At 54.4% G+C, this 20,962-nt stretch overlaps 9 protein-coding genes across 9 annotated transcripts; 4 read left to right on the top strand and 5 right to left on the bottom strand.

Annotated features, from left to right (window-relative positions):
* Nucleotides 1-1,056: 1,056 nt before the first annotated feature.
* On the bottom strand, nucleotides 1,057-2,423 carry N656DRAFT_776770 (uncharacterized protein). The gene is made up of 2 exons (XM_064814705.1): nucleotides 2,053-2,423; nucleotides 1,057-1,965 (listed from the first exon to the last, which is right to left on the bottom strand). Exons 1-2 carry the CDS (start codon nucleotides 2,416-2,418, stop codon nucleotides 1,240-1,242), a joined length of 1,092 nt encoding a protein of 363 aa, XP_064672174.1. The 5' UTR covers nucleotides 2,419-2,423; the 3' UTR covers nucleotides 1,057-1,239.
* Nucleotides 2,424-4,439: 2,016 nt separating this feature from the next.
* N656DRAFT_776768 (uncharacterized protein) lies at nucleotides 4,440-5,704 on the top strand. Its single transcript, XM_064814704.1, has one exon. The coding sequence runs from the start codon at nucleotides 4,587-4,589 to the stop codon at nucleotides 5,574-5,576; it is 990 nt and encodes a 329-aa protein (XP_064672173.1). The 5' UTR covers nucleotides 4,440-4,586; the 3' UTR covers nucleotides 5,577-5,704.
* N656DRAFT_776767 (ribosomal protein L1) lies at nucleotides 5,465-6,550 on the bottom strand. Its single transcript, XM_064814703.1, has 2 exons — nucleotides 6,431-6,550; nucleotides 5,465-6,364 (listed from the first exon to the last, which is right to left on the bottom strand). Exons 1-2 carry the CDS (start codon nucleotides 6,526-6,528, stop codon nucleotides 5,701-5,703), a joined length of 762 nt encoding a protein of 253 aa, XP_064672172.1. The 5' UTR covers nucleotides 6,529-6,550; the 3' UTR covers nucleotides 5,465-5,700.
* A 511-nt stretch (nucleotides 6,551-7,061) lies between these two features.
* N656DRAFT_843335 (glutamyl-tRNA synthetase) lies at nucleotides 7,062-9,049 on the top strand (the record flags this gene model as incomplete). Its single annotated transcript, XM_064819084.1, has 2 exons — nucleotides 7,062-7,450; nucleotides 7,522-9,049. The coding sequence occupies 2 exons, from the start codon at nucleotides 7,062-7,064 to the stop codon at nucleotides 9,047-9,049; spliced, it is 1,917 nt and encodes a 638-aa protein (XP_064672171.1).
* Nucleotides 9,050-9,336: 287 nt separating this feature from the next.
* N656DRAFT_536859 (DUF580-domain-containing protein) lies at nucleotides 9,337-11,441 on the top strand. Its single transcript, XM_064809988.1, has 3 exons — nucleotides 9,337-9,885; nucleotides 9,964-10,888; nucleotides 10,953-11,441. The coding sequence occupies exons 1-3, from the start codon at nucleotides 9,594-9,596 to the stop codon at nucleotides 11,305-11,307; spliced, it is 1,572 nt and encodes a 523-aa protein (XP_064672170.1). The 5' UTR covers nucleotides 9,337-9,593; the 3' UTR covers nucleotides 11,308-11,441.
* N656DRAFT_536923 (uncharacterized protein) lies at nucleotides 11,407-12,611 on the bottom strand. The gene is made up of 3 exons (XM_064809989.1): nucleotides 12,587-12,611; nucleotides 11,583-12,519; nucleotides 11,407-11,514 (listed from the first exon to the last, which is right to left on the bottom strand). Exons 2-3 carry the CDS (start codon nucleotides 12,436-12,438, stop codon nucleotides 11,507-11,509), a joined length of 864 nt encoding a protein of 287 aa, XP_064672169.1. The 5' UTR covers nucleotides 12,439-12,519; nucleotides 12,587-12,611; the 3' UTR covers nucleotides 11,407-11,506.
* A 925-nt stretch (nucleotides 12,612-13,536) lies between these two features.
* On the bottom strand, nucleotides 13,537-14,724 carry N656DRAFT_766788 (uncharacterized protein; the record flags this gene model as incomplete). The annotated part of the gene is made up of 1 exon (XM_064813505.1): nucleotides 13,537-14,724. The coding sequence occupies one exon, from the start codon at nucleotides 14,722-14,724 to the stop codon at nucleotides 13,537-13,539; it is 1,188 nt and encodes a 395-aa protein (XP_064672168.1).
* An 898-nt stretch (nucleotides 14,725-15,622) lies between these two features.
* Nucleotides 15,623-18,168, top strand: N656DRAFT_821227 (uncharacterized protein). The gene is made up of 8 exons (XM_064818419.1): nucleotides 15,623-16,073; nucleotides 16,126-16,475; nucleotides 16,539-16,661; nucleotides 16,713-16,851; nucleotides 16,938-17,161; nucleotides 17,437-17,536; nucleotides 17,601-17,731; nucleotides 17,793-18,168. Exons 1-8 carry the CDS (start codon nucleotides 15,763-15,765, stop codon nucleotides 17,999-18,001), a joined length of 1,587 nt encoding a protein of 528 aa, XP_064672167.1. The 5' UTR covers nucleotides 15,623-15,762; the 3' UTR covers nucleotides 18,002-18,168.
* Nucleotides 18,169-18,173: 5 nt separating this feature from the next.
* On the bottom strand, nucleotides 18,174-20,177 carry N656DRAFT_705498 (uncharacterized protein; the record flags this gene model as incomplete). The annotated part of the gene is made up of 2 exons (XM_064811274.1): nucleotides 18,174-19,959; nucleotides 20,032-20,177. 2 exons carry the CDS (start codon nucleotides 20,175-20,177, stop codon nucleotides 18,174-18,176), a joined length of 1,932 nt encoding a protein of 643 aa, XP_064672166.1.
* Between the last annotated feature and the right edge of the window lie 785 nt (nucleotides 20,178-20,962).

Below are 20,962 nucleotides of genomic sequence, written 5' to 3'. Positions count from 1 at the left end.
GCATCTCGATCCACTTTCGAACGGCGGCGATGGCGGCTACAAAGTGTTTTATGCAGCCGTGACAACCCTAACCAAACATAGGGCGCCCTCAAGAAAGTAGAGAAAACCAAGAAATCCATAAAATCTCTTCCGGGAGAGGACAGCCTCATGCGCCGCACTTACATACACCTGGTTTACACCACGGCTTACACGGCTGCGTGGTCCCAATCACCCGCAACCTCACCTTTGACTGCCCGGCAGCTCTCTCCGAGTCTGTACCACCGCCATATTTTTGTCTCACCCTCGGGATGACACAGAGCTCTCTTTACGGTACTCGACCTGCATGGTCATGTCGACACTTAGCTGTTCGCATGCAGAACTGAGGGAACACGGTGTTTGCCTTTTTGTCCAAGGGCTTATCACATGTAGGGATGTGATGTGCTGTGCCTATACATACGAATGCTCCTCTTGTGCAGGAGTGCCTCGCTGCGGGTGTTCTACATATGGTAGGGTAGGTAGCTACTATACAGTCTACCTTGGTGTGTTCTGCATTCCGTGGAAAAACGCAAAGGGCCCAGTAGGATACCAGAGGTGAGCTGGGTTGGCGGTGTGCACCGCACTACATAAAGTTAGTCGAGGACTCGAGGCACTTGTACTTCACATTCCATACATCTGCGTGTTTGAGCCGGGCCTTCGGCACTTGAACATGGACACAACCTGGAGTATGGGCCTGGATGTGTTTATTATGCCAATACCCTGTATAGCTTGGTGTTCTTCCATCATGTGCCCCATTCCAAGAAGCGTTTTCTGGCATTGTCCTGTACAGCTACCTCGTAGTCAGTCCTGCCCCGCATCTGATTTCAACATGCATAGCCGCCCTCAAACCAAACGTTGATTGTAGCCCAATGAATCCCGCCCAATCGATACCAGATGCTATCCTTGCCGATAGCGAGCATATGCAAGTGATACTCAGATCAAATCTACACGAGAAGGAGCACAAAAGCCGATAAATGGCGGTGACTCGAGGAACGAATAAAGTAAAGAAGCCTCTTTTAGCTCGGCCGCATAGCCGGCCGCATGAGTATGACACAGGGTGCACCCCTACCCTCGTCTTCCCTCCCCTCCTTTCCTTCTTCCTTAGGAATTGTCAGATGTGAAATCCCCAGTCAAAGCGATCAGACAAAAAAGCACATGACCAAACCGGCCTGCGCCGGAATCCGCAAGCACGCTTCCCCGGCGATTTGCACCCCCTTCCTCCATTCACTCACCCCTCCCAAAACGGACGTCAAAATCCTTGAGCACGCTCATGATACTAGCAGCCTCCACTTCGATTGGCGCCCGCCTGGCCCCCAGATAGCCTGCCCGACCCCCTGCTGCAGGAGGCAGGCGCGGGGCAGGCAGGGCCTTGAGCTTCGGCAGCCATGATCCAATGTCATCTGCCGCCTCGTCAAAGTGGCGGTGGCTGGCCAATGTCTTGTAGGCCTCGGCGCAGGGGATGCTGAGGACGGAGCCGGGCGTTGCCGTGCCGTCGGCGACAGCCGCTTTTCCATTCCCGGCAGCGGTATTTGCCGAAGGACCCGAATTGCGGCCACCGGCCGGGTCTAGGTTCTGGCCCGCTTTGCAGCACCCGCCGGGCCCACCGTTGCCGCAACACCCGCCGCCATTGCCTCCAGCGCTGGCGTTCTTTTCAAAGTTAGCGGCTAGCGAGCGGCAGAACAGGCCTGACTTTGGGTCGGCGAGACATTGCTCGCAGGTGCCGGGGCCATTGGGACCGCAGCCGCCGGCTCTTGCAGGAACTGCGTGAGGCGGTGCAGCGCGAGTGCGTTGCAAGTCGCGTAGGCCGGGGAGTTTGATGGCGCCCGTTGCTGTGACTTCGACTGCCAAGGGGACCACGTCGTTCTCCGACGGAGGCGGGGTGTGGGTTTGTGTCTGCTCAGTGATCTGCGGCCCGGCGGATGCCATCATGGCGGCGTCAGCGCACATGCAGTAAGTACCATCCTTGCAAAACCCGCAGGAGTCTCTCGGCTCTAAGTGCAGCAAAGGCTGAAGCTGTGGTGGTTGCGGCGGAGGTAGGAGGGATGAGGCGGGCTCCCTATTGCCCTGCGATGCGAACACGTGTGTAAAATCCGTTTCCATGGCAAGCCCAGCATCTGAGCGCTGCCGCTTCTCCTCCTGGACCGGTGATGAGGGGGAATTCGGGGGTAGCGGCCGTTTTAAATCGGTAGCGGTCACGGACGACCCGAGAGTCTTCTCCAGGCACTCGCACCTTGTGCCCAGGGAGCACTTTCCACAGCTCATGGCCAGATCGGCATACCGGAGGACCTCCTCTGCGCATGCACATGGGCCGTTTGCACGACACCCGCCGCAGACTAGATCCATGGTCTCTGGAGGCTCTTCTGGAGGGGATACGATTTGGGCGATGGAGAATGGTTGAGCCATAGGTCGGGGCTCGGCAATGGTGATCGGGCGTGGCACGGCGTTCTTGGGCGGCGCTGGTTGGATCGGTCTCATACTTTGCGGCATCAGGTTTTCATTGGGTTCCCGTTGTAACGGTGTCTGCAGAGCGCTCTCGCTTCTCTCTGGCGCTGTTGGTTGGGGACTCTCCCAGTTCGCCATCACGCTGCCATGGCCTTGTCGTTCTTTCTCGAGCATACCTTCCAACCACTGGCATCTCGACTGTAGAGTCTGTGTTTCGATCTCCAAATGACTGATCCGTTCCTGCAACTCGCGGACCGTCCGCTCGTGGGCCTCCTTTTCTTCCTCGAGCTGTTCTTCCAGCTCGCCGACACGGGCTGCCCTCCGCTCCCGGAACGCTCTTTGTGCCGCACGATTTTGCGCCTTGCGCTTGGTTGGGGGCGTGTCGGTTGCAGGCTTACGACCGGGTTTCGGTCTAGGTGGTATCACCCATTCTTTGCTCGTCATACTCAGGGATTGGGGCTGCGACATAGAAGTCGGGGAGAAAGCAGACGGCGTAGCCATGTCCTTCACTGCTGCTGAGGAGGCCTTGGTACAAGGGGCCTTCCTGGCTGTGCTGGGTCGGATCGCAATCGGAGGACCCGTTGAGCAGGAAGATGCTGGAGTAGAGATATTCAATGGAGAGGTAGCGGATGTGGGGGTGGACACTGAGCTGCGGGCCTCTTGATTGATGGCCGTGGTTGTAATAGACAGCGTCTCCAACGGCGCTGTATCATTCCTGGACTTCCGGATGACTGTTGCCATGCCGTTCTTGCCGTCTTGTCGACTGCCGTAAGGGAATGACTCCACAGGTCAGATGCAAACCGCTGTGGATGAGGAAGAGATTTCTTTTTCCAATGTCTCAATAGCGTTCTGAGCTACAGGCGAGCCACCTGTGCTCCGAATGTCAAATGTGAGTCCTAAAGAAGCTCTCGAGGCAGGAGCGCCCAAAGCGATGACTAGATGTCACTGCGTGAGACTCTGAATTGACCGAAAGATGAAATGTTGGTTCGGTCAGAGTGATTGCTGCAGCGACCGCATCAAGAGAACGACGTGCCCCGCAGTCTGAGGTATGCTGATAACACCAGGAGACACAGAGTTCCCGTCGTGTGCAAGACACGTCAGTCGCAGAATGAGTAGGGAGCGTTGTTTGATGTTTCGAGCCCGTTTGCCAGACCTGAGAAAAGTAGTCAATGACGAGGGAAGAATGTCGAACGCTGGGTAGGTTGAGAGCGAGTCATGTTCTTCGTTGCTGCAAAAAACGCAAAGAATCCTGCCTGCTCCTTCGCTCCGACCCAGGACCGGGGGCTAGGGCGATTCCGGTAGCGAGGCCGAGTGGTTTGACCACTGAAGTTTGTGATTCGGCGGAGATGCGATGGAGATGGATCAGCCCACTGATTGATTGATAAGATTACATAGAGACACTAGATCAGGATGGGTTTAGCCCCGTTCAGACCACATCCGTCGCTCCCTGCCGTCCCTGATGAAGCCGATGCCCGGAAAAGATGTGCGTGCTTTGAAACTCGGCGGCTCAGCCTGGTTTGCCAATGAAATTGTTTGACTTGTTTATGGCCGTCCCCGCAAGAGTGCGGTAGCGGTCTGATCCGTGGGATGGAATCGTCGAAGGAATTTGCAAGACTGCCAGCGATGTCGGAGAGCAGGATCCAAAATCAACGGTCTGTAGGATATGTACCTTCGTACCGTTAGATGCTATCGATTCGGATATCAACGCGGAATGTAAACAAATACTAGATTTGCCAACCCATTGCAAATCGAGTATCCCTCTGCATCTCCTAGTGAATAACAGAGAACTCAACCTTTCAAGCGATTAAAACACCCGGAAGATCTCCGAGACAAACGTTCTGCCGAGCATTGCCGAGATGGGCACGGGCCACGTAGTGCCAAGCATCACGCATCACGAGCCATGGCCATTTGAGGCTTGGACCGTAAGGTATCTTAGTTAAGCGGTTGCAGTGCAGTGGATGTTTAGGTACTTAGCCATTCAACAACCAAACTCCCAAAAGAAAAATAGTGAGAGCAGCACATATAGGAACCCGTCCACCAAACATAGCAAAACCGCCCATTGATGCTTTGCGGCCTCCACATGGTGCATATTCATAACATAACAGCCTGATCCCCATCACAAATCCAGAATGGCGCACCTCGGCCTCCCATCACTTACCTCCCGCCCTGCATCCTCCTATTCGCATTCCTACTCAAACTTCCACCTATCCTCTCCCTCCCCCTCACCATCAGCTCCAGGCGACGACGGCAGCGACGACGATGCACCCCTCCCCTTCCCAGAGGCGTTATCCCGGCGGGATTTCCTGGCGCCCGATTTTGACGCCGCCACGTACCTGTCCAACCTGCACACGGGAGGGCCCGCATCGCGGCACCAGACGCTCGAGGACCTGCGGGCGGAGCTGCGCGACCGGAGCACGGCCATCAGCGCCGAGCTACTCGAGCTGGTCAATGCAAACTACACGGCCTTTCTGAGCCTCGGGGACGAGCTGAAGGGAGGGGAGGAGCGGGTTGAGGACGTGCGCGTCGCGCTGCTGGGGTTCCGTCGCGCCGTCGAGGAGGTGCAAGCTAAAGTCCGCGAGCGGAGAGCCGAGGTTTCTGGGTTGAATCAGGAGTTGTTGGGTGTGAAGGGTGCGGTGGAGCTGGGGAGGAGGATGCTCGAGCTTGACGAGAGGGTGGCTGGGTTGGAGGCAAGGCTCGCGGTTGGGAGTATCGGGGTTGGGGGAGGGAAGAGAGCTCCCCCGGATGGGGATTCGACTGAGGATGAAGATGAAGATGGGTGGGGTCAGGATCTTGAAGGAAGTGAAGGGGATGATGACGATGAGGAGGAAGAGGGGTTGGAGTTTGTCAACAGTGCACCGACAAAGCTGGCTCGGTTGGCGAGGGATTATGTCGCCGTCGAGGGGATTGCGGATTCGATAGGCCGCGATCTCCCATTCGTGGAGAGGATGGAAGAGAGGATGTCACGGTGTCGAAACACAATATTGCTCGACTTGAGCACATCTCTTAGGGAGGCACGCAAGGCCGGCCCGAAAGGCCAAAGGCACGTTATCCGGCTTCTGGGAGTCTATAGGGTCCTGGATGCCCAAGCCGACGCGGTTAAAGTCCTGAAGGAGAAATGAGACCTTTGACGCCGTTAAAGGTACCGCATCGCGAAATCCAGATACCCAAGCCGTTGACACGCTATGCCCATGGTGATGGTACATATACAATAGACATCTATGATACAAAAAAAAAATAAAAAAATTACATGACAGATTGTAAGTGTTCGGGCTTGAGACTCTCGTCCTTCGGGCTAAAGGTCCCATCCAGGCTGAACCCAGGGCCATGGGTCGTGCTCAGGACTACCTCGTCCAGCGCCTTGGGTTGGGTCTCATCGATATTGCTGATGTCCTCCTTCACCACCGACATCATGGCCTTGATGTTTTCAGAAAGCATCTGGGGCGTGAACCCCAACTGGCCAATCGCCATCCTCACCACACCCTGACGCTCCCTGTACTCGTCCGAACCCATGAGGTCTTGCATGGTAGCCTTGACATCGCTTGTAATGGTCCTGGTCTTCGGGTTAGGCATTAAGCCCTTAGGACCTAGTATCTTTCCCAAGTTTGCCTTTTTCAGAGCGTCTTGGCTGTCGACGTGACATATTAACTTGTTGAATGGGATGTTGCCAGCGCGGATGCTTTCGAACAAGCTCTCTTCTCCCACCGCAACGGCACCGAGTTGCTGCGCCTCAACCGCCATGGGGCTGCCTTCGGGGCAGATGACACCGATTCGGGTGTCGGTCTTGACCGGGAAGGGCAGACGGATCGTATTCCGAATAACCGGTCCACCTTTGTAAGCCCTGAGCTTGATAGCGAGATCATATTTCACAGTGGCAGGCGGGTTTCCAACTTCGAAAGCCCGTAGATAGCTGTTCCAAGAGTTAGCGACGGGAGGGAAAGGCCGTTGCCGAAGGTGGTAAGTGGATGGAACTTGCCGCATAGCATCGCAAAGTGAATACTGCTCCATATCCCTCAAATCATAGCAGCGGTATGTCTTGTACTTCCTCTTCTTCCTAACTGTGCGCTTGCGCATGGCTTGTTGGTTTGACGATGCATGTCGGACTAAGGGAGTGGCAGTCGATGGTACGAGGAATCTCGGTATTGTCGTCGTTAAGATTGGTCTGGCTGGCGATGACAGACCTAGCCTCGCCAACGAAGCAAGGCATTGATGTATTGAAGCCATCGCGTCGTCGCCGCCGTTTAACGCGAGGCTGTACGAGGTCGCGGGCTCAGATCGACGGTCGTCAATTGTATCGTTTAGAAAAATAAGAAGGGCCATCGGATCCACTTTGAAGCTGCCCCTTGCAGCCTCACAAGTTAGGCGACAATGGTGACAGGGGTCCAGCAAGCCTCCCCTAACCCTCAGAGGCTCAGATCCATGATTAACCCTGAGCGCTCACCGCCCGGCAGAATAACAACCCCGCCAGCATTGCTGGTTGCCCCTCCAAAACTTCATGATGCATGATCGCCTGACTCAGAGCAACAAGACCAAATTCAGGCCCAAAATTTGCATCATCCTTGTTTTGACACAAATTCCAAGTCAGATCTCCTAGGCCTCAGAACAACATGAAGCTGGACGAGCTCAAGCCTCTGGAGGCGCTGCTCACGGCGGATTTTCGCCAGATCGAGCCCCGCCTCCAATCTCTCGACAAGCATCTCATCCTCCGCACCTATCTTGACGGTTACACACTCGGTGATATTGACACCAAGATATGGCAAGCGCTCCGCGGCAACCGTGCTGCTGTCTCCTTCATCAAGCGAGGAAGCCTGGTCAACCTCGCGCGTTGGTTCAATTTTATCGAGGAGAACCACCCCGAAATCCAAGCCGAGATCAAGCAAAAAGATGCCGCTGCAAAGGCAAAAATTGCTGCAGCGAGCAAGGCTGGTGGGAGCTACGCGCTGGCACTGCAAAACGCCGACAAGGGCGTCGTGACTCGATTCTTGCCTGAGCCCTCGTAAGTTTGTCCAATGTCAGGTCGCGCTATCCCAGCAAGTCCCAGATATCATCCAGCTTACACAAACATAGAGGTTACCTTCACATTGGACATGCCAAGGCGGCACTCCTTAGCGATTACTTTGCTCACCAAGCGTACAATGGCACGCTGCGTCTGCGCCTCGACGACACCAACCCGTCCAAGGAGAAACAGGAATACCAGGATGCCATCATCGAGGACCTCGCTCTAATGGGTATAAGGCCCGACGCAGTCTCATACACCTCGGATTACTTCGACTACCTCTACGAGATGTGCGTCCGGCTGATCAAGGAGGGGCACGCCTATGCCGATGACACGGACCAGGAGACAATGCGTGACGAGCGCTTCAAGGGCATTGCTTCGAAGCGCAGAGACAGGCCCGTCGAGGAGAATCTGCGAATCTTTGAGGAGATGAAGAATGGGACCGAGGAAGGTCTCCGGAACTGCATCCGCGCCAAAGTGTCGGTCGACAACCCGAACAAGGCCATGAGAGACCCGGTGATCTACCGGTGCAACATCGAGACGCCTCATCACCGTACTGGTACCAAGTGGAAGATGTATCCCATGTACGACTTTGCTTGCCCCGTGGTCGACAGCTATGAGGGTGTCACACATGCGCTTAGATCCACCGAGTACACGGACAGAAATCCTCAGTATCAGTGGTTCTTGGATACCCTGAAACTCCGCCAGGTGTACATGTGGGATTTTGCCCGCATGAACTTCATCCGGACCTTCCTTTCCAAGCGTAAGCTTGCCAAGCTGGTCGACACTGGAAAGGTCTGGGGCTGGGATGATCCGCGCATGCCCACCATTCGTGGCGTGCGCAGGCGGGGAATGACAATTCCCGCCCTGCGTGATTTCATTCTGAAGCAGGGGCCTAGCAGAAACGTGGTCACAATGGACTGGACGAACTTCTGGGCTAGCAACAAGAAGGAGATTGATCCAATTGCGCCGCGGCACACTGCCATTCTGCAAAAGGATGTCGTCAAGGTGACTGTCACCGGTGCTGAGACGCCTGCTGAGCCTTTCAAGGCCGACAGGCCGAAGCACCCGAAGAACAAGGACATTGGCACCAAGCAGGTGGTCTTTGCCTCGGAGCTTCTCTTGGACCAAGCCGATGCGAAGAGCTTCAAGGATGGCGAGGAGATCACCCTCATGGCATGGGGCAATGCCTTTGTTCGGCAGATTGCGAGCGGCGATCCGATCCCCAGCCTGACCTGCGAGTTGAATCTCCAGGGCGACGTCAAGACCACTGAGAAGAAGGTTACATGGCTTGCTGCCAAGGGCCAGACGCTGGTCCCCGCCGAGCTTTGGGACTTTGACTACTTGATCACAAAGGACGTCCTGCAAGAGGAGGACAACATGGAGGATTTCCTGAACCCGGTGACCGAGACGATGGAGGACGCGTGGTGCGACGAGGCTGCTGCCCAGCTGAAGAAGGATGATATTATCCAGCTTGAGAGGCGCGGCTACTACCGGGTAGATAAGGGGCTCGATGACTGGAAGGATGGGGAGGCGGGAGAGAAGGGCAAGCGGCTGGTTCTCTTCTGCATCCCCACGGGCAAGACTGGCCCCAAATAGATATGTTCGGTATCTACCGTAAAAAGTTGTCATAGATAAGTATAAAAACACTCTCCGATGGCCCTTGCCGTTTCCATCCTGCCCGTGAATTGCCCAAAGATCTCACGTTTGGCAGGCATGAGACACCCCCCGATGCTGCCAAAATGGATTGGAAGTGGTTTCCTGGCAATCAGAATCGGCTGTGGATGCTTTGTGTATGGCTTGACGTCATTAAAAGCTTGACGCAAGGCACAATGCCAGTGGAGTGCTGTTTGCATGGCTGCCATATCTGACCTATTAGCTGTACAGCGAACTGCACATCAACTTTAAAGGTGTGGTTCATTGATACACGAGTCATTTATACTGTAGCCAGTTTAGTTTCTCTTCGGATCCAACCATCGGCTACCTTCACACGGAAACTCAGGGCCGAACATCACCAACGTGCCAGCCGCAAAGTCACTGCAGACGTTTGGGCGAGAGGGTGAGCAGGTCATTAACAACGCCAGAACGTGGATACTCGGACCCAAAACGAACTTCCAGGTTGGATATTGAACCGAACAATACGATGCGCTTAGACGGAGAATCCGCCAATTACTATGGCCAGCAACCTGCTCCTCTACCCAACACATATCAGACCCAACCACCACAGCAGAGCGGCGCTTACTATGACAACGGCCCTCGCTATCAGCCTCCACCCTATCCTCCGCAAGCAGATCAGAAACTATCCCTACCCCCTACGTTCGATGAGGTATTCGTAATACAAAAGCCGAAATGGAATGATTTGTGGGCTGGCCTGCTCTTCCTGGCCACCTGTGCCGGCTTCGTGGTGGTTTCTGCCATCTCCATCCAAGGCTACGGTATGTATTGACTATGATCTGACCGGGGAGGAGATGAAGACATCTACTCAAGCATAAAACTAACCTTACGCAACATAGCCGCAACCCGACGAGAAAACTCGGGCGGCCTCAACGGCCAGCTCAACACCTTCGGCCTCACCACCCACACCATCTACCTCTTTCTGTGGGTACTCATCACGGCCATCGTGCTCAGCTACGCCTACATGTGGCTCGCCCGCCGCTTCACCAAGCAGTTCATCTGGATCACGGGCGTGCTCAACCTCATCTTTGGCCTCGCCACGGCCATTTACATGCTCAGCCGGCGCTACTACTCGGGCGGCATCGTGTTTCTGATCTTCGTCATCTTCATGGCTGTCTGCTTCATCAGCTGGCGCTCCCGCATCCCGTTTAGCGTTCTGATGCTGCAGACGGCCATGGACGTCGCCCGACGCCACGGCCACGTCTACGTCGTCAGCGCCGTGGGCGGGGTCCTGGCCGCCGCGTTTGCCGCGTGGTTTGCGGTTACCCTGGTGAGCGTGTACGTCAAGTACGAGTCTTCGGCGACAAATCCGGCCTGTGGCCAGGGTGTGGGGGGCTGTAGCACGGGCAAGGTGGTGGGGTTGATTGCGTTTGTCACCTTTGCTGCGTACTGGATCTCAGAGTGGCTGAAGAATACCATCCACACGACAATCTCGGGGGTGTACGGGTCGTGGTACTTCAGCTCGCGGAATTTCCCTCGCAAGGCCACCGGCAGCGCCCTCAGGCGGTCCCTTACCTACAGCTTTGGGAGTATCAGTTTGGGGAGCTTGATCGTGGCCATCATCAACTTTTTGAGACAGCTGGCATCGGTTGCGCGACAGCAGGCTGCGGCGGAGGGCGACATCTTGAGCAGCATCTTGTGGTGTGTCGCGGGTTGTCTAATCGGCATCCTGGACTGGGCCATCCAGTTCCTCAACCGATACGCCTTTTCGCATATTGCCCTGTACGGGAAGGCGTACATTCCGGCTGCCAAAGACACATGGAAGTGAGTTTGTCTCCGCATGTTGCGTGTGACTTTCACTACCGGGATGCTGACCAGAGATAAAAAGGATGATCAAAGACCGCGGCATCGACGCCCTCATCAACGAGTGCCTCATCGGCCCCGTTCTCGGAATGGGCGCTACGTTCGTCGGCTACGCCTGCGCGCTGCTTGCGTATGTCTACATGGTCTTCACAAGGCCTGCGTACAACGCAAACGGAGAGTTTACGCCTGTGGTTGTGGCCTTTTCGTTTCTCATTGGACTGCAGGTTTGCAACGTCTTCACGACGCCGCTGAGCAGCGGGATCGACACCATTTTTGTTGCGTCAGCATGGGACCCAGAGGTCATGATTCGGGACCACCCTGACTTGTATCATCGTATGGTGCAAGTTTACCCGCATGTGCAGCAGGCCATTCATGCCTGATTTCATGCAGCGATAGAGACTACTACTACAGTACTGTACTACTACTATTCAGCACATTCATGATTTAGGTAGAAGGGGTTGAAAGAAGCAGTAAGAGGAAAGCAATCAGATACCTAGTCTGCTAGTCTAGAACTATCCCTCCATGGCGCAAGCTGGGTAAGGGGAAAGAAAGACAAGTTAGACAAGATATTCGCCGTGCTTAGACATCTTCAATTCCGCGCATCAGTCATTTCCGTCGATGTCTTTTAGCTCCGAAGTCTTCGTACCTCACTCACACTCGAAGAAGATATCAGATGAGAAGTCTGATGCTTCATTATCCTCAGATACGCCGCCTCCTTGTTCAGTATATATTGGCAACTTCAACCCTCTCAAGGCTTCCTCTACGTCCCGCACCAGCTCTTCTGAGTTCTCAAACTTCCCCAGGTAAGATTTTGCCTTCAACACCATGAGCTGCCACAGTGCAGCGCAGGATTGGAAGTCCCTTTCAAGAAGGATACAGATAGCTGCAGTCCACAAGTGTTCATCCAATTGGCTAGGATGGCGAGGCTTGAGATCTGTAAGGGCGCGGCTGATCTCTCCTCCTAGCAACCTTTCTGCCACAACCGCGTCGGAGAAGCGAATGCGACCGTCGTGTGCTTGACATTCAAGTATCGAACAAATGAATGCATTTTCCTTTCTCAGTTCCTCCTTTATCTCGCCAGGATCATCTCGGTCAGCCTGGGTGGGAACAAAGGGAGTCTGAACACTATCGTCTCTCGACACGCCCTCATCCATGCTCATCCGATAACCCTTTTGTTCTGCTGGTTGCGCTGGTAATGTGTGACCGCTGCGATTGCCATAATACCCGTAATGGGACGTACGGCGAAGAAGATTCATGATGCTGCCGCTCCATTCCACTATTGTGCCCATCAAGCTCAACACGCTGTGTCCGAGTCTTACTCTCACACCCGGCCTTTTGTAAGTGTAAAGTGTTTCCAGATAGAGCTTGTTTCCACCCGACCTCACTTTACGTCTCCCCATCAGAGGGTAAAGCTTCGTCCTCATACCATTCATGTCTCGGCGATCACTGACACTGCCAGTGCCAAGGGCTTCGAGGCTTTTAGATCCCAGTCTCCATCCGGTAAGAGTCATAGGAAGAATGCCCTCCTTGTAACTCTTCCTTGACTTCCTCAACCAGTTGAATGATCTTGTCGTGCTGGATGCCGGCGGGACCTCATGGTCATTAGCGCGGTAAGAAATTGCTGGAGGTTCAGGTAGTAAAGGGGAACCAAAGTCGTACAGGTAATCGGTATCGTTTGAAGAACGTATACTCCGGTCGCAGATCGACAGCGAAGACAGGTTACCGTTATCGTAGTGAGGAGTCTGTAACTCGAGCGCTTTGTGGGAGGACAATGATTGTACTCCCGCGACCATGCAAACCGGCAAGGTGGTCTTTAACCCGTGCTGCAGAGTCCAGTGTGGTTTAAGGAGATCATCCTCCCGGCCGGCGTCAACTTTCATGGCCCCTTCAATAGAGGTCTCCTCTGCAGTGTATGGCTTTTGGGAGAGGAAGAAACTCGTCCATTTGGAGACGAGAGACCATTTGCAAGCAATTTCTTCCGCTGCTTTACGTACCATATTAGTTTCCTCCCAGGATCCTGGATACGGCCGGTTGGGACCAAGGTGAATGTGGCTGGTTCCACGCTCAAGGTCATCCAGCATGGATCTTGCTGCTAACTTGTGGAGTGTTGAGTCTTTCTTCTCAAGGATGGAAACAGGTACGACAAATGACTTGATTTGTTGGTCAACCGTGGCTTGGATGACGACATTCTCGATCTTAGAAGGCCCGATCGAGTCGAAAAGAAAGTAAGAGCGACTTCGATCAAAGGGATTCAAGGAGGAGAAATCTGCTGGAGATCGCTTCGAGTCGATCAAGCTAGATCCTACCGGCATGTCAGTGCTAGGTTGGATGTAAATAGGGCTGTGAAGGTGATTACTTCTTGTGCCTCCGTTCTGATCTCGAATTTCAACTTCCAGTCGCAAGGGACCCAGATGCTCGCTCATCAAAGCCGCTTTAGCCATGCTCACTACCCTGTCTTCCCAGCCGCCCTCGGTTGCTCTCTGGACAACCTCAGCATACCCGCCTCCAGCCTTGGCGATACCGTCAACTAGTGCATGAGAGAAACCTTTGCCTATGCCCAACGCAAAGAACCGGACACGGCCCTCTGTCCCAACTCGCGTCTGCTGAATCTATTCAAGTGTCTGGTCTAGACGCCAGATCTCCCCGTCGGTCAAGACAATGATATCGTTCGCTAAAGTCTTATCTCTAGCAGCGACAATGGCCTGTATGGCGGGAAGGAGTTCAGTCCCGCCCATATTGGCTGTAAATTCAGTTGCAACCCAGGCGAGGGCCGAGTTCAGTGTCGTTGAGTTGTACTCGACCGAGCACTGCTGCCAAGACTTGTAGCTGGTCCCGAAGCACCAGATCTTGAATTTCCGGTCTTCAGGTATTCCTTCCAAGAAGAACTGCATGGCTGACTTAAGTGAGGGGATTCTATCAGACATAGAGCCAGATAGATCTGCCAAGAAAAGGATCTCCGTCTTTTGCGTTGGGATGTCGCTCTTGGTCATGAGCTCAGCCGGAAGAGTGAGCATCAAGGCCTTGTGGTTTTGCAGGGTCGGGTGCTCCTCTAACCAGGCCTGAGGCACTTCGGCTCCGCCGCTGGGAGTCGTCACGATATCAAGCACAAAGTCCTTGTCAAGGAGCAAGGAGCCCGAATCTAACTTCACGGATGCGGTCTCAACGTTACTCCCGTCGCCCCCACCAGCGAGGTCGGCGAAGGTATCGGCATTGCGTGTTCCTTGCCGTCGCTCAACGACAATGTGGTGAGAAGGGCTTTCGATATAGCTGATTTTATTCGACTCGATGATTTCAACTTCAACAGTCAGGCCCTGGGATACGTCGGGTGTTGCCGCTTCGTCGTACTCCTTTGGGGGATCCCCGTATCTGGGAGCAATGGAAGGAGGTATGGTCAGGGTAGTAACACCCTTGCTGTTGGCAAAATGGTGCTTGAGAAGGGTGATGTATGTCAGATGGGCCGTGACTTTGGTACTAGCGGGTATGTTGCCGAGCGTCGTGGTGAAGATCTCGGGTGTGCCCTGTTCGAGCAGGGCCGCAGTCGTGTCATGGTTATGGATGTGGTGCCGAAATGCTTCGCGGGCATCTCCCTTCGGTTTGACGCTGGCAGTAATTACGCTGCTAGTCCCAATTCTGCAGCTGAAATCGGTGACAGTGCATCCAGCGGGGAGCGGGAAGTTGAACGAGGCTTCCTTGATCGGGGAGGTGGAATCGTTGCAGAATACCTGTGTAACGCCTACTTTGGCCGTGTCTTGCACAACGGAAATGTCCACGGTGACCGAGGAGAGGAGGAAGCACATGGCGACCATACTGCTGCTGAACGAACTTGGGGAGATTCGTTCGTGTCAACATTGCTGATGCACGAGCTGATGGCGAAGAAAAGGGGAGACTAGTAGGGCTGAAGTACGGGTCCGGCAAGCGAGCGTCAGACATGACGAAAGATTCGAAATCAACAACGGCCGGCACACTTACCGGACATAGTAGCTGGTTGAGGGGACAGGAGCTCCGTAGCGGCTGCCCTGAGCTTCTTCCAGCTCGGGTGGCAGGGCTCCCGGGGGTCCCACACAATACCAGCCGAAAAAAGTTGATTGGCGCGATGTGCCGTGTCTGAATGTATTCCAGGTTGGAGCGGTTGCTCAAAAACCTAGAAAAGCAGGTAAGCAGGGTAGCCAACGCTTTGGGACCACTGGTATCGAAAGGATTTGGTCGTTTGGGAACGGGGAAAGGTAGAGCGAGAGGACTCGGCCGGTCATTTGTTTGTATAATGGCGACTGTCGAGTACCTCAAACCCGAGACATGGCTCTGAAAATTCATTTAAACGGACGTGGAAGGGGCTGTCCGAGTCGCGAGCCAATTAAGAAGGCATGCCATTAAGAAAGTACCTAGAGTCGTGAAAAGTCGGCAAAACTATAGAGAGGCGGTGCTAGGCACAGCCTGCCCAGCCTGCACCGGCTGCACATGGCGTTGATTGTGGCTTGCAATCAAGACATATTACGGGATGAACACCTTTGTACTGCCGAATCCTAACATCTGACCAGACCTCTTCATCCCAGGCACATCCTGCAGAGGCTATCATTACCAGGTACTTTTGAGTACTACAGGTGTTCACTCGCTCTTTGACCCAGGGCTACAAAGGGAACGGGCCCAGTCAACACTAGCATCATGGCTACTCCAGTGTCATTTGGCGATGTTGTCGCCATGTCAAAGCTCGCTTGGAGAATCGGACATGCCTTCACCCAGGGACGTAGCTCTGCTTTCGCGAGGTCGAAAACCAGCTATGCTCGCTCAGTGCTGCATTGACAGCCTTCAAAGACGCCTGTGGCAGTGATATAGCCGCCATGACAATCGACCCGGCCAGTCTGCCCTCGAGATTCCAGAGTCAGATGCAAAACGAGCCTACAACAATCTCAAAAATTCTTGAGAACTGCTTCCAAACCTTGAAGCATCTGGAAGAGATTGTTGACAAGTACGAATCCGTTGATGAACAGCCGGATCCATCCAAGCCGAGACTCAAGCGCTGGAGCACTGGCTTCATTAAGAACTACAAGAAGATTGCCTGGACTACAGAGGCGGGAGACCTTGGGACACTGCGCAGCCAGTTGATGATTCACACAAACAGCTTGCACTTGGTCCTGGGGGTCATTGTGAGGTGAGTTGGCACACAATTGCAAAGGACGATGTACGCTCTAACATCATTGTAGTTCCCGAACATCCAGAATTGAGGACAGCCTGAAAGGACATTCAGATATGCTCAGGGAGATCCATTCCTGGTGGGCCCAAAACCTCAAGGATGTCGCCGCTGCTCCTAGAAGCAAACCAATAGAGACGAACCAACCTGGTAATAGCGAGATGTCAACAGTCCTTGAGCCTAACCCTATTGTATTCGCTGTCTACATGCTTATAGATGGGGTTGGGCAACTTCTATGTGACAGGGCTTGTCTCCATGAAGCTTGGAAGGCGACAGAGTCTACACAGCTGTTTCTTTGCAGGTGCAGAGAAGTGGAAACATTGAGACGTGCTCCCGAACACCCAAAGGTGGAGAGTATTGCATGTAAGCGCTTCTTACCAGCCGTTGAACCCGTTAAAGCGGCTAACAAGTACCGAACCTGTCCAGTATCGCCCCTGTGTTTCCCCTTTCGGCAGGCGGGCGACGAAATGTCTTGGATCCTTTTCAAAGCCATGGACAGGTCTAGCAACCGCCTTGTTTCTGTCATCATCAAGGGTGTCGCGGCTGACGGTAAGCAAGAACTTGACCCCATCGAATTCCAGGGGATCTAACTGCTCTCAGCCGTGCTTGAGTTTCAGAATTCATTTGTCTGGACACTTGCAAAAGCGAGGGCAGCAGCTATGCTCCAGGGTGGCATGAGCAACATGCTTACTCACCTCTCACTTATCAGCCAAAGTATCCGTCTCCTGAGTCTGCAAAGGTGGGTTCTGGGACGATTGAGGTGTTACCAAAGTCCTAATCTACCATAATACCACTGACCGTGTCAAACACAACTCTCTGATCTAGTGATCTGAAGAATCTCAACAGACTTATCGATCAAGTCACTTTCCGAGTCGGTCACAGAGCCCTGTCTAAGAACAGTGTTGAAGGACTCAGTCTTTTGAACTACCGCGAGCTGTCCCACTACAACAATTGCTACCTTGAGTCCAGCGTGGATCACGCCGAATTTTCCATCCACTACAACCAAGCAACGGGGCAAACAACGGACCTCACCAAGACAGTAATACTAAGTATGTAATGCACCCAGTAGTATCCCCCGGCCATAAGGCACAAACCCAGCAACATGAAGCGAGTGACACCTTTGATAGTAAAGAGCAGTACCGCACTCAGCATTACGGAGAATGACGCTTGTGTAACTGTCAAAGGCGTTGAATGCCTCGGCTTTTCTCAAGACCAACAAACAAGCCGACTCGACAGATCAGACGTCACCTTGCAGATGACATCCCTCGAAGGTCAGGTGCCATGGGCTCAACAAAAGGGTCCGGTAGAGCTAACTGCAAGGCAGCCGCCAAGAAGCTCTACCAACGGCTCGAGGATATGCGGAAGGAGCTCCTTGTCCTAGGCCTACAATCTCCGCGAGCAAATGAGACTATTGTGTTGCATTTGTGAGCTTCATGGTCCCTCCTCTTGCTCAATCCAGTCGCAAATTAACCTATACTCCTTCCTTAGACAATCAACAGAGGTCCAAAGCGAGGTTGTAGTAATCCCAGACGCAGAGTTGTGGATCACCCGCAACCCGCAAGACCAACATCGCCTCATCGCTGTGAGCCGGAACAGGTGCACAGTGCTAGCCCAGAACCGTAAGCATCTCCTCTCCTATCAGCATCCTACCTTAGTATACTAATGTGTTTGCCACCCTAGTCGCTCCTGGCTTCTTCATCCCCGACGAAGCGCGAACCCCGGATTTCGCGTCTCCCGCGTGGCTAGTTCAGGTCGAAGGGAAAGGTCACCGCCGGGTGACCTACCGTCCCAAGGGCTTCAAGTTCCTGAACTTTGGCGACAAGGACGGGGAGGTGCTTTCATCCTACATGCGAGCCAGGGCCTCGATAGATGTGGAGATGGTAGAATGAAGAGCGATGCTTGGTGGCAGTCCTGCGTACGAGTCGCACTACCATTTGGGGCCGCGGCAGGACTATCATACCACCTGAATCAGTTCTTAGAGTCGTATTCTGACAATGATTGGTGCCCAAAGTTGTTCAACCCAGACTGGTCCAGGCCTCCAGTGCCCTAGCCCCTGAAAAATCAGAGCTGTGAATCCATGCTGGCCATGAACAGTTCCTCCAACCCAAATGGTGAAAAGTCCATGGGGCCGGCTGAGTATATATTTGGGCCGGTCACAGGGAATTGGTGTGAGAAACCGCCCAGATCCGGCACAAAAGTTGCCCAACCATGCGTGGGCCCCCCAGGTGCATCTAGCAACGCCTCGGCCCCGGACGACGATAATGCACCAACTGGCTGCGCCAGCACGCCTGGCTCTGTAGAGACTCGGGGCACGGCCGAAGTACTCGTACTCAAGTCGTTTAGACCCTCAGCAGCCTGCCTTTCCCGCAGGAACTGCTGTTGCTGGTCCCGCTGCCTATCCGACCCATCACCAACCTCATTCCCATTCCCATTCCCACCCCCGTTTGCCCCAGCCGGCCGAGCCATGAGATTCAACAACCCCGTCTCCAGCCGATCCAGCTTTCCCTTAAGATTCTCCATGCCGCCCCAAAAGTCTATAAACCGACCGATGGCAAGCTTGAGAAGATCCAAATTAGACCCAGCAAGACGCCGGTAATGACCGTATGTGGAACCTGAATCGAGCGCGGGCGGGCCAAACACGCGGCAGGCGCATTGCGCGGCGGCCGCGAACCACAGCGTGTTGACCAGGAACGGGTTGACGTACCGGTGGTGGTCGGCTGAGCTGTTGCGGACTGCAGTCACGACCTCGTCGGCGGCTTTCATGTAATTGGACCACTCCGACTCGGCCTGGCGCGTGGTGCTGTCGTTGTCGTTTATATTGGATGTGGTGGGGCTTGGGGTGGTGGTGTTGTTCTTTGCATGGGCCAGCCAGGGCGCACGCGCGCAGATCTTGTGGTTGTAGATCATGAAGCGGCAGAGCTGGGTCATGAGGTGGATCGAGTACTTGTCGGCATGCTCTTGGCGGGGGTTGGTGGCGTCCTGCGGAGAGGCTGGTGGTCGGAAATCGAGGCTCTCGCCGTGGTAGGTTAAGTGAGCGGGAAGCGAGGTGATGGTGCAGTACAGACAGTTGGCCATGATGCTGAGCTCTGTCTCGGTGCCCTTACCGCCGAGCGACTGCATTGCCAGACCGGCAGGGTAGACGATGCGCTGTGTGTTCCGCATCAACGAGTTCACGACTATGAACCAGGCCTTCGCGCTCTGGTTCCCTGAGCGGGCTAAGTGTTTCCACCGGAGATTGCAGTCTTCGGCCAGGAAGCAGCTCTCCTGGTATATGTCGTTAAACCAGCAGCTGTCGGGGACCGGAAGCATGGTCAGATTCATGCTTGGGTCGATTGCTGTCGGCAGCCGTCGAATGGTGCTTGCAAAGATGTCCATTTCCCAGACGGCCCACCAGGCTCTTCGCCGCTCTTCAAGCAAAGCCCACCGCTGCACGTTTACCGGAGCTTTGTCCGTGGCCCTGGACGGATCGCGGTTCGCATCGACCAAATGCAGGTTCATGTCGTACGAGTACCGGATGCAGTCTCCGAGCTTCTTCCACGACCGTGACCGAACGCTCAGCGTCAGCTGATAGAAGGTGACTAGGATGCTGGCCTGCAAAAGCCAAAAAGGGGGCCGCATGTCGCCATAGCGTTCGATGGATTCGTCCAGCTGCGATGATGCGATGTGCGCGAAGTATGACGGGCTGGGACAACCGCTGGGATCACGACAATGCCGGGCGGAGAAAGAGAACATGGCGGCCACAAGTGCCTCGGCGTCGGAGTGGTGCTGCATCATGGCAAATTTTGGCTCGATGCTGCCTGGCCGGAAGAGGGAGAAGGCGGTCATGTTGGCAAAATAGAACCCCATCCTGAGCAAACGTCAGTACTTGAACGTCATACAAGTACCGACTGAAACCAGACGAGCTAAGGTGAACACTTACAACATATCATACATAGATTCGGATATCTTCAGCGCTTCACAGACACTTGGGACCGTTATTCTAACGGCACCGTCTTGATGCCCAGGCGGCGTGTCGATTGTGGACGGGGACTGTGGCCGTGTCTGTGCTTCATGGGAGGGATACATTATTCTTGAAAATATCGGGGCGTCGGTCCTATGGTTAGCACTTGGCAAGTCGCTGGGCGAGGGCGTCGGGGCCGGTCCCCGTTCGGGGGTGGTAATGTTGGGGCTAGAAAGTGCAGCATGTCGTGTCGAGTTGTAGCTCAGGCTGGGCTCAGGAGGGCTAACATCAAGTTGAAGAAGCCTCCTACGTTTGGCACCTTGCCGCCGAGAGCCTAAGCAGTATCTATGTCAGTATCAAATTTGAATTTTGACAATCTTAAAGTGACGTCGTGTGACCCGAACTCACCAGGTTTTGGGCCAGGCTTTTCTGGGTGAGTTGGATAATTGCACACTGCTTCGAACCTGCGGCACGGGGAACAGGAGGGGAGGTTTCGGTCACTGTGAGTGTGGCCGTTCAGTCTTAGCCAGAACAACGGCAGGACTCACGGCTTGTGGTGAATAGTGATTGGATTCAAGTTACCATTTTACTTTGCGCCTGTGGAAGCTGCGTTAGCCAACAAATCAGGACATAGTTACGGTAACGGTATGCCCAGTTATGATAAATTGATAACTGCACGGCTTCACTCACTTCTTGCAACCATAGCAGGCCCAAAGGGCCGAGGATGCCGCCGACGACATGGGCGCGTCGGACGGTATGCCCGACACGACCGGTGTCGTTGCCGGTTCGGCCATACCGGGTGGAGTCCAACTTGCCGGGACCGCACCGGCACATCTATTAAAGCCCGTCGGACCCGGCAGGAGGGTGGATTTCGGAGGTGGACATCGGTGGTGAAATAGCCCGGTGACGC

Source organism: Canariomyces notabilis, assembly GCF_033297395.1.
Source record: "Canariomyces notabilis strain CBS 508.74 unplaced genomic scaffold N656scaffold_5, whole genome shotgun sequence".
NCBI lineage: Eukaryota > Fungi > Ascomycota > Sordariomycetes > Sordariales > Chaetomiaceae > Canariomyces > Canariomyces notabilis.
This window is presented reverse-complemented; position numbering and strand designations above follow the sequence as displayed.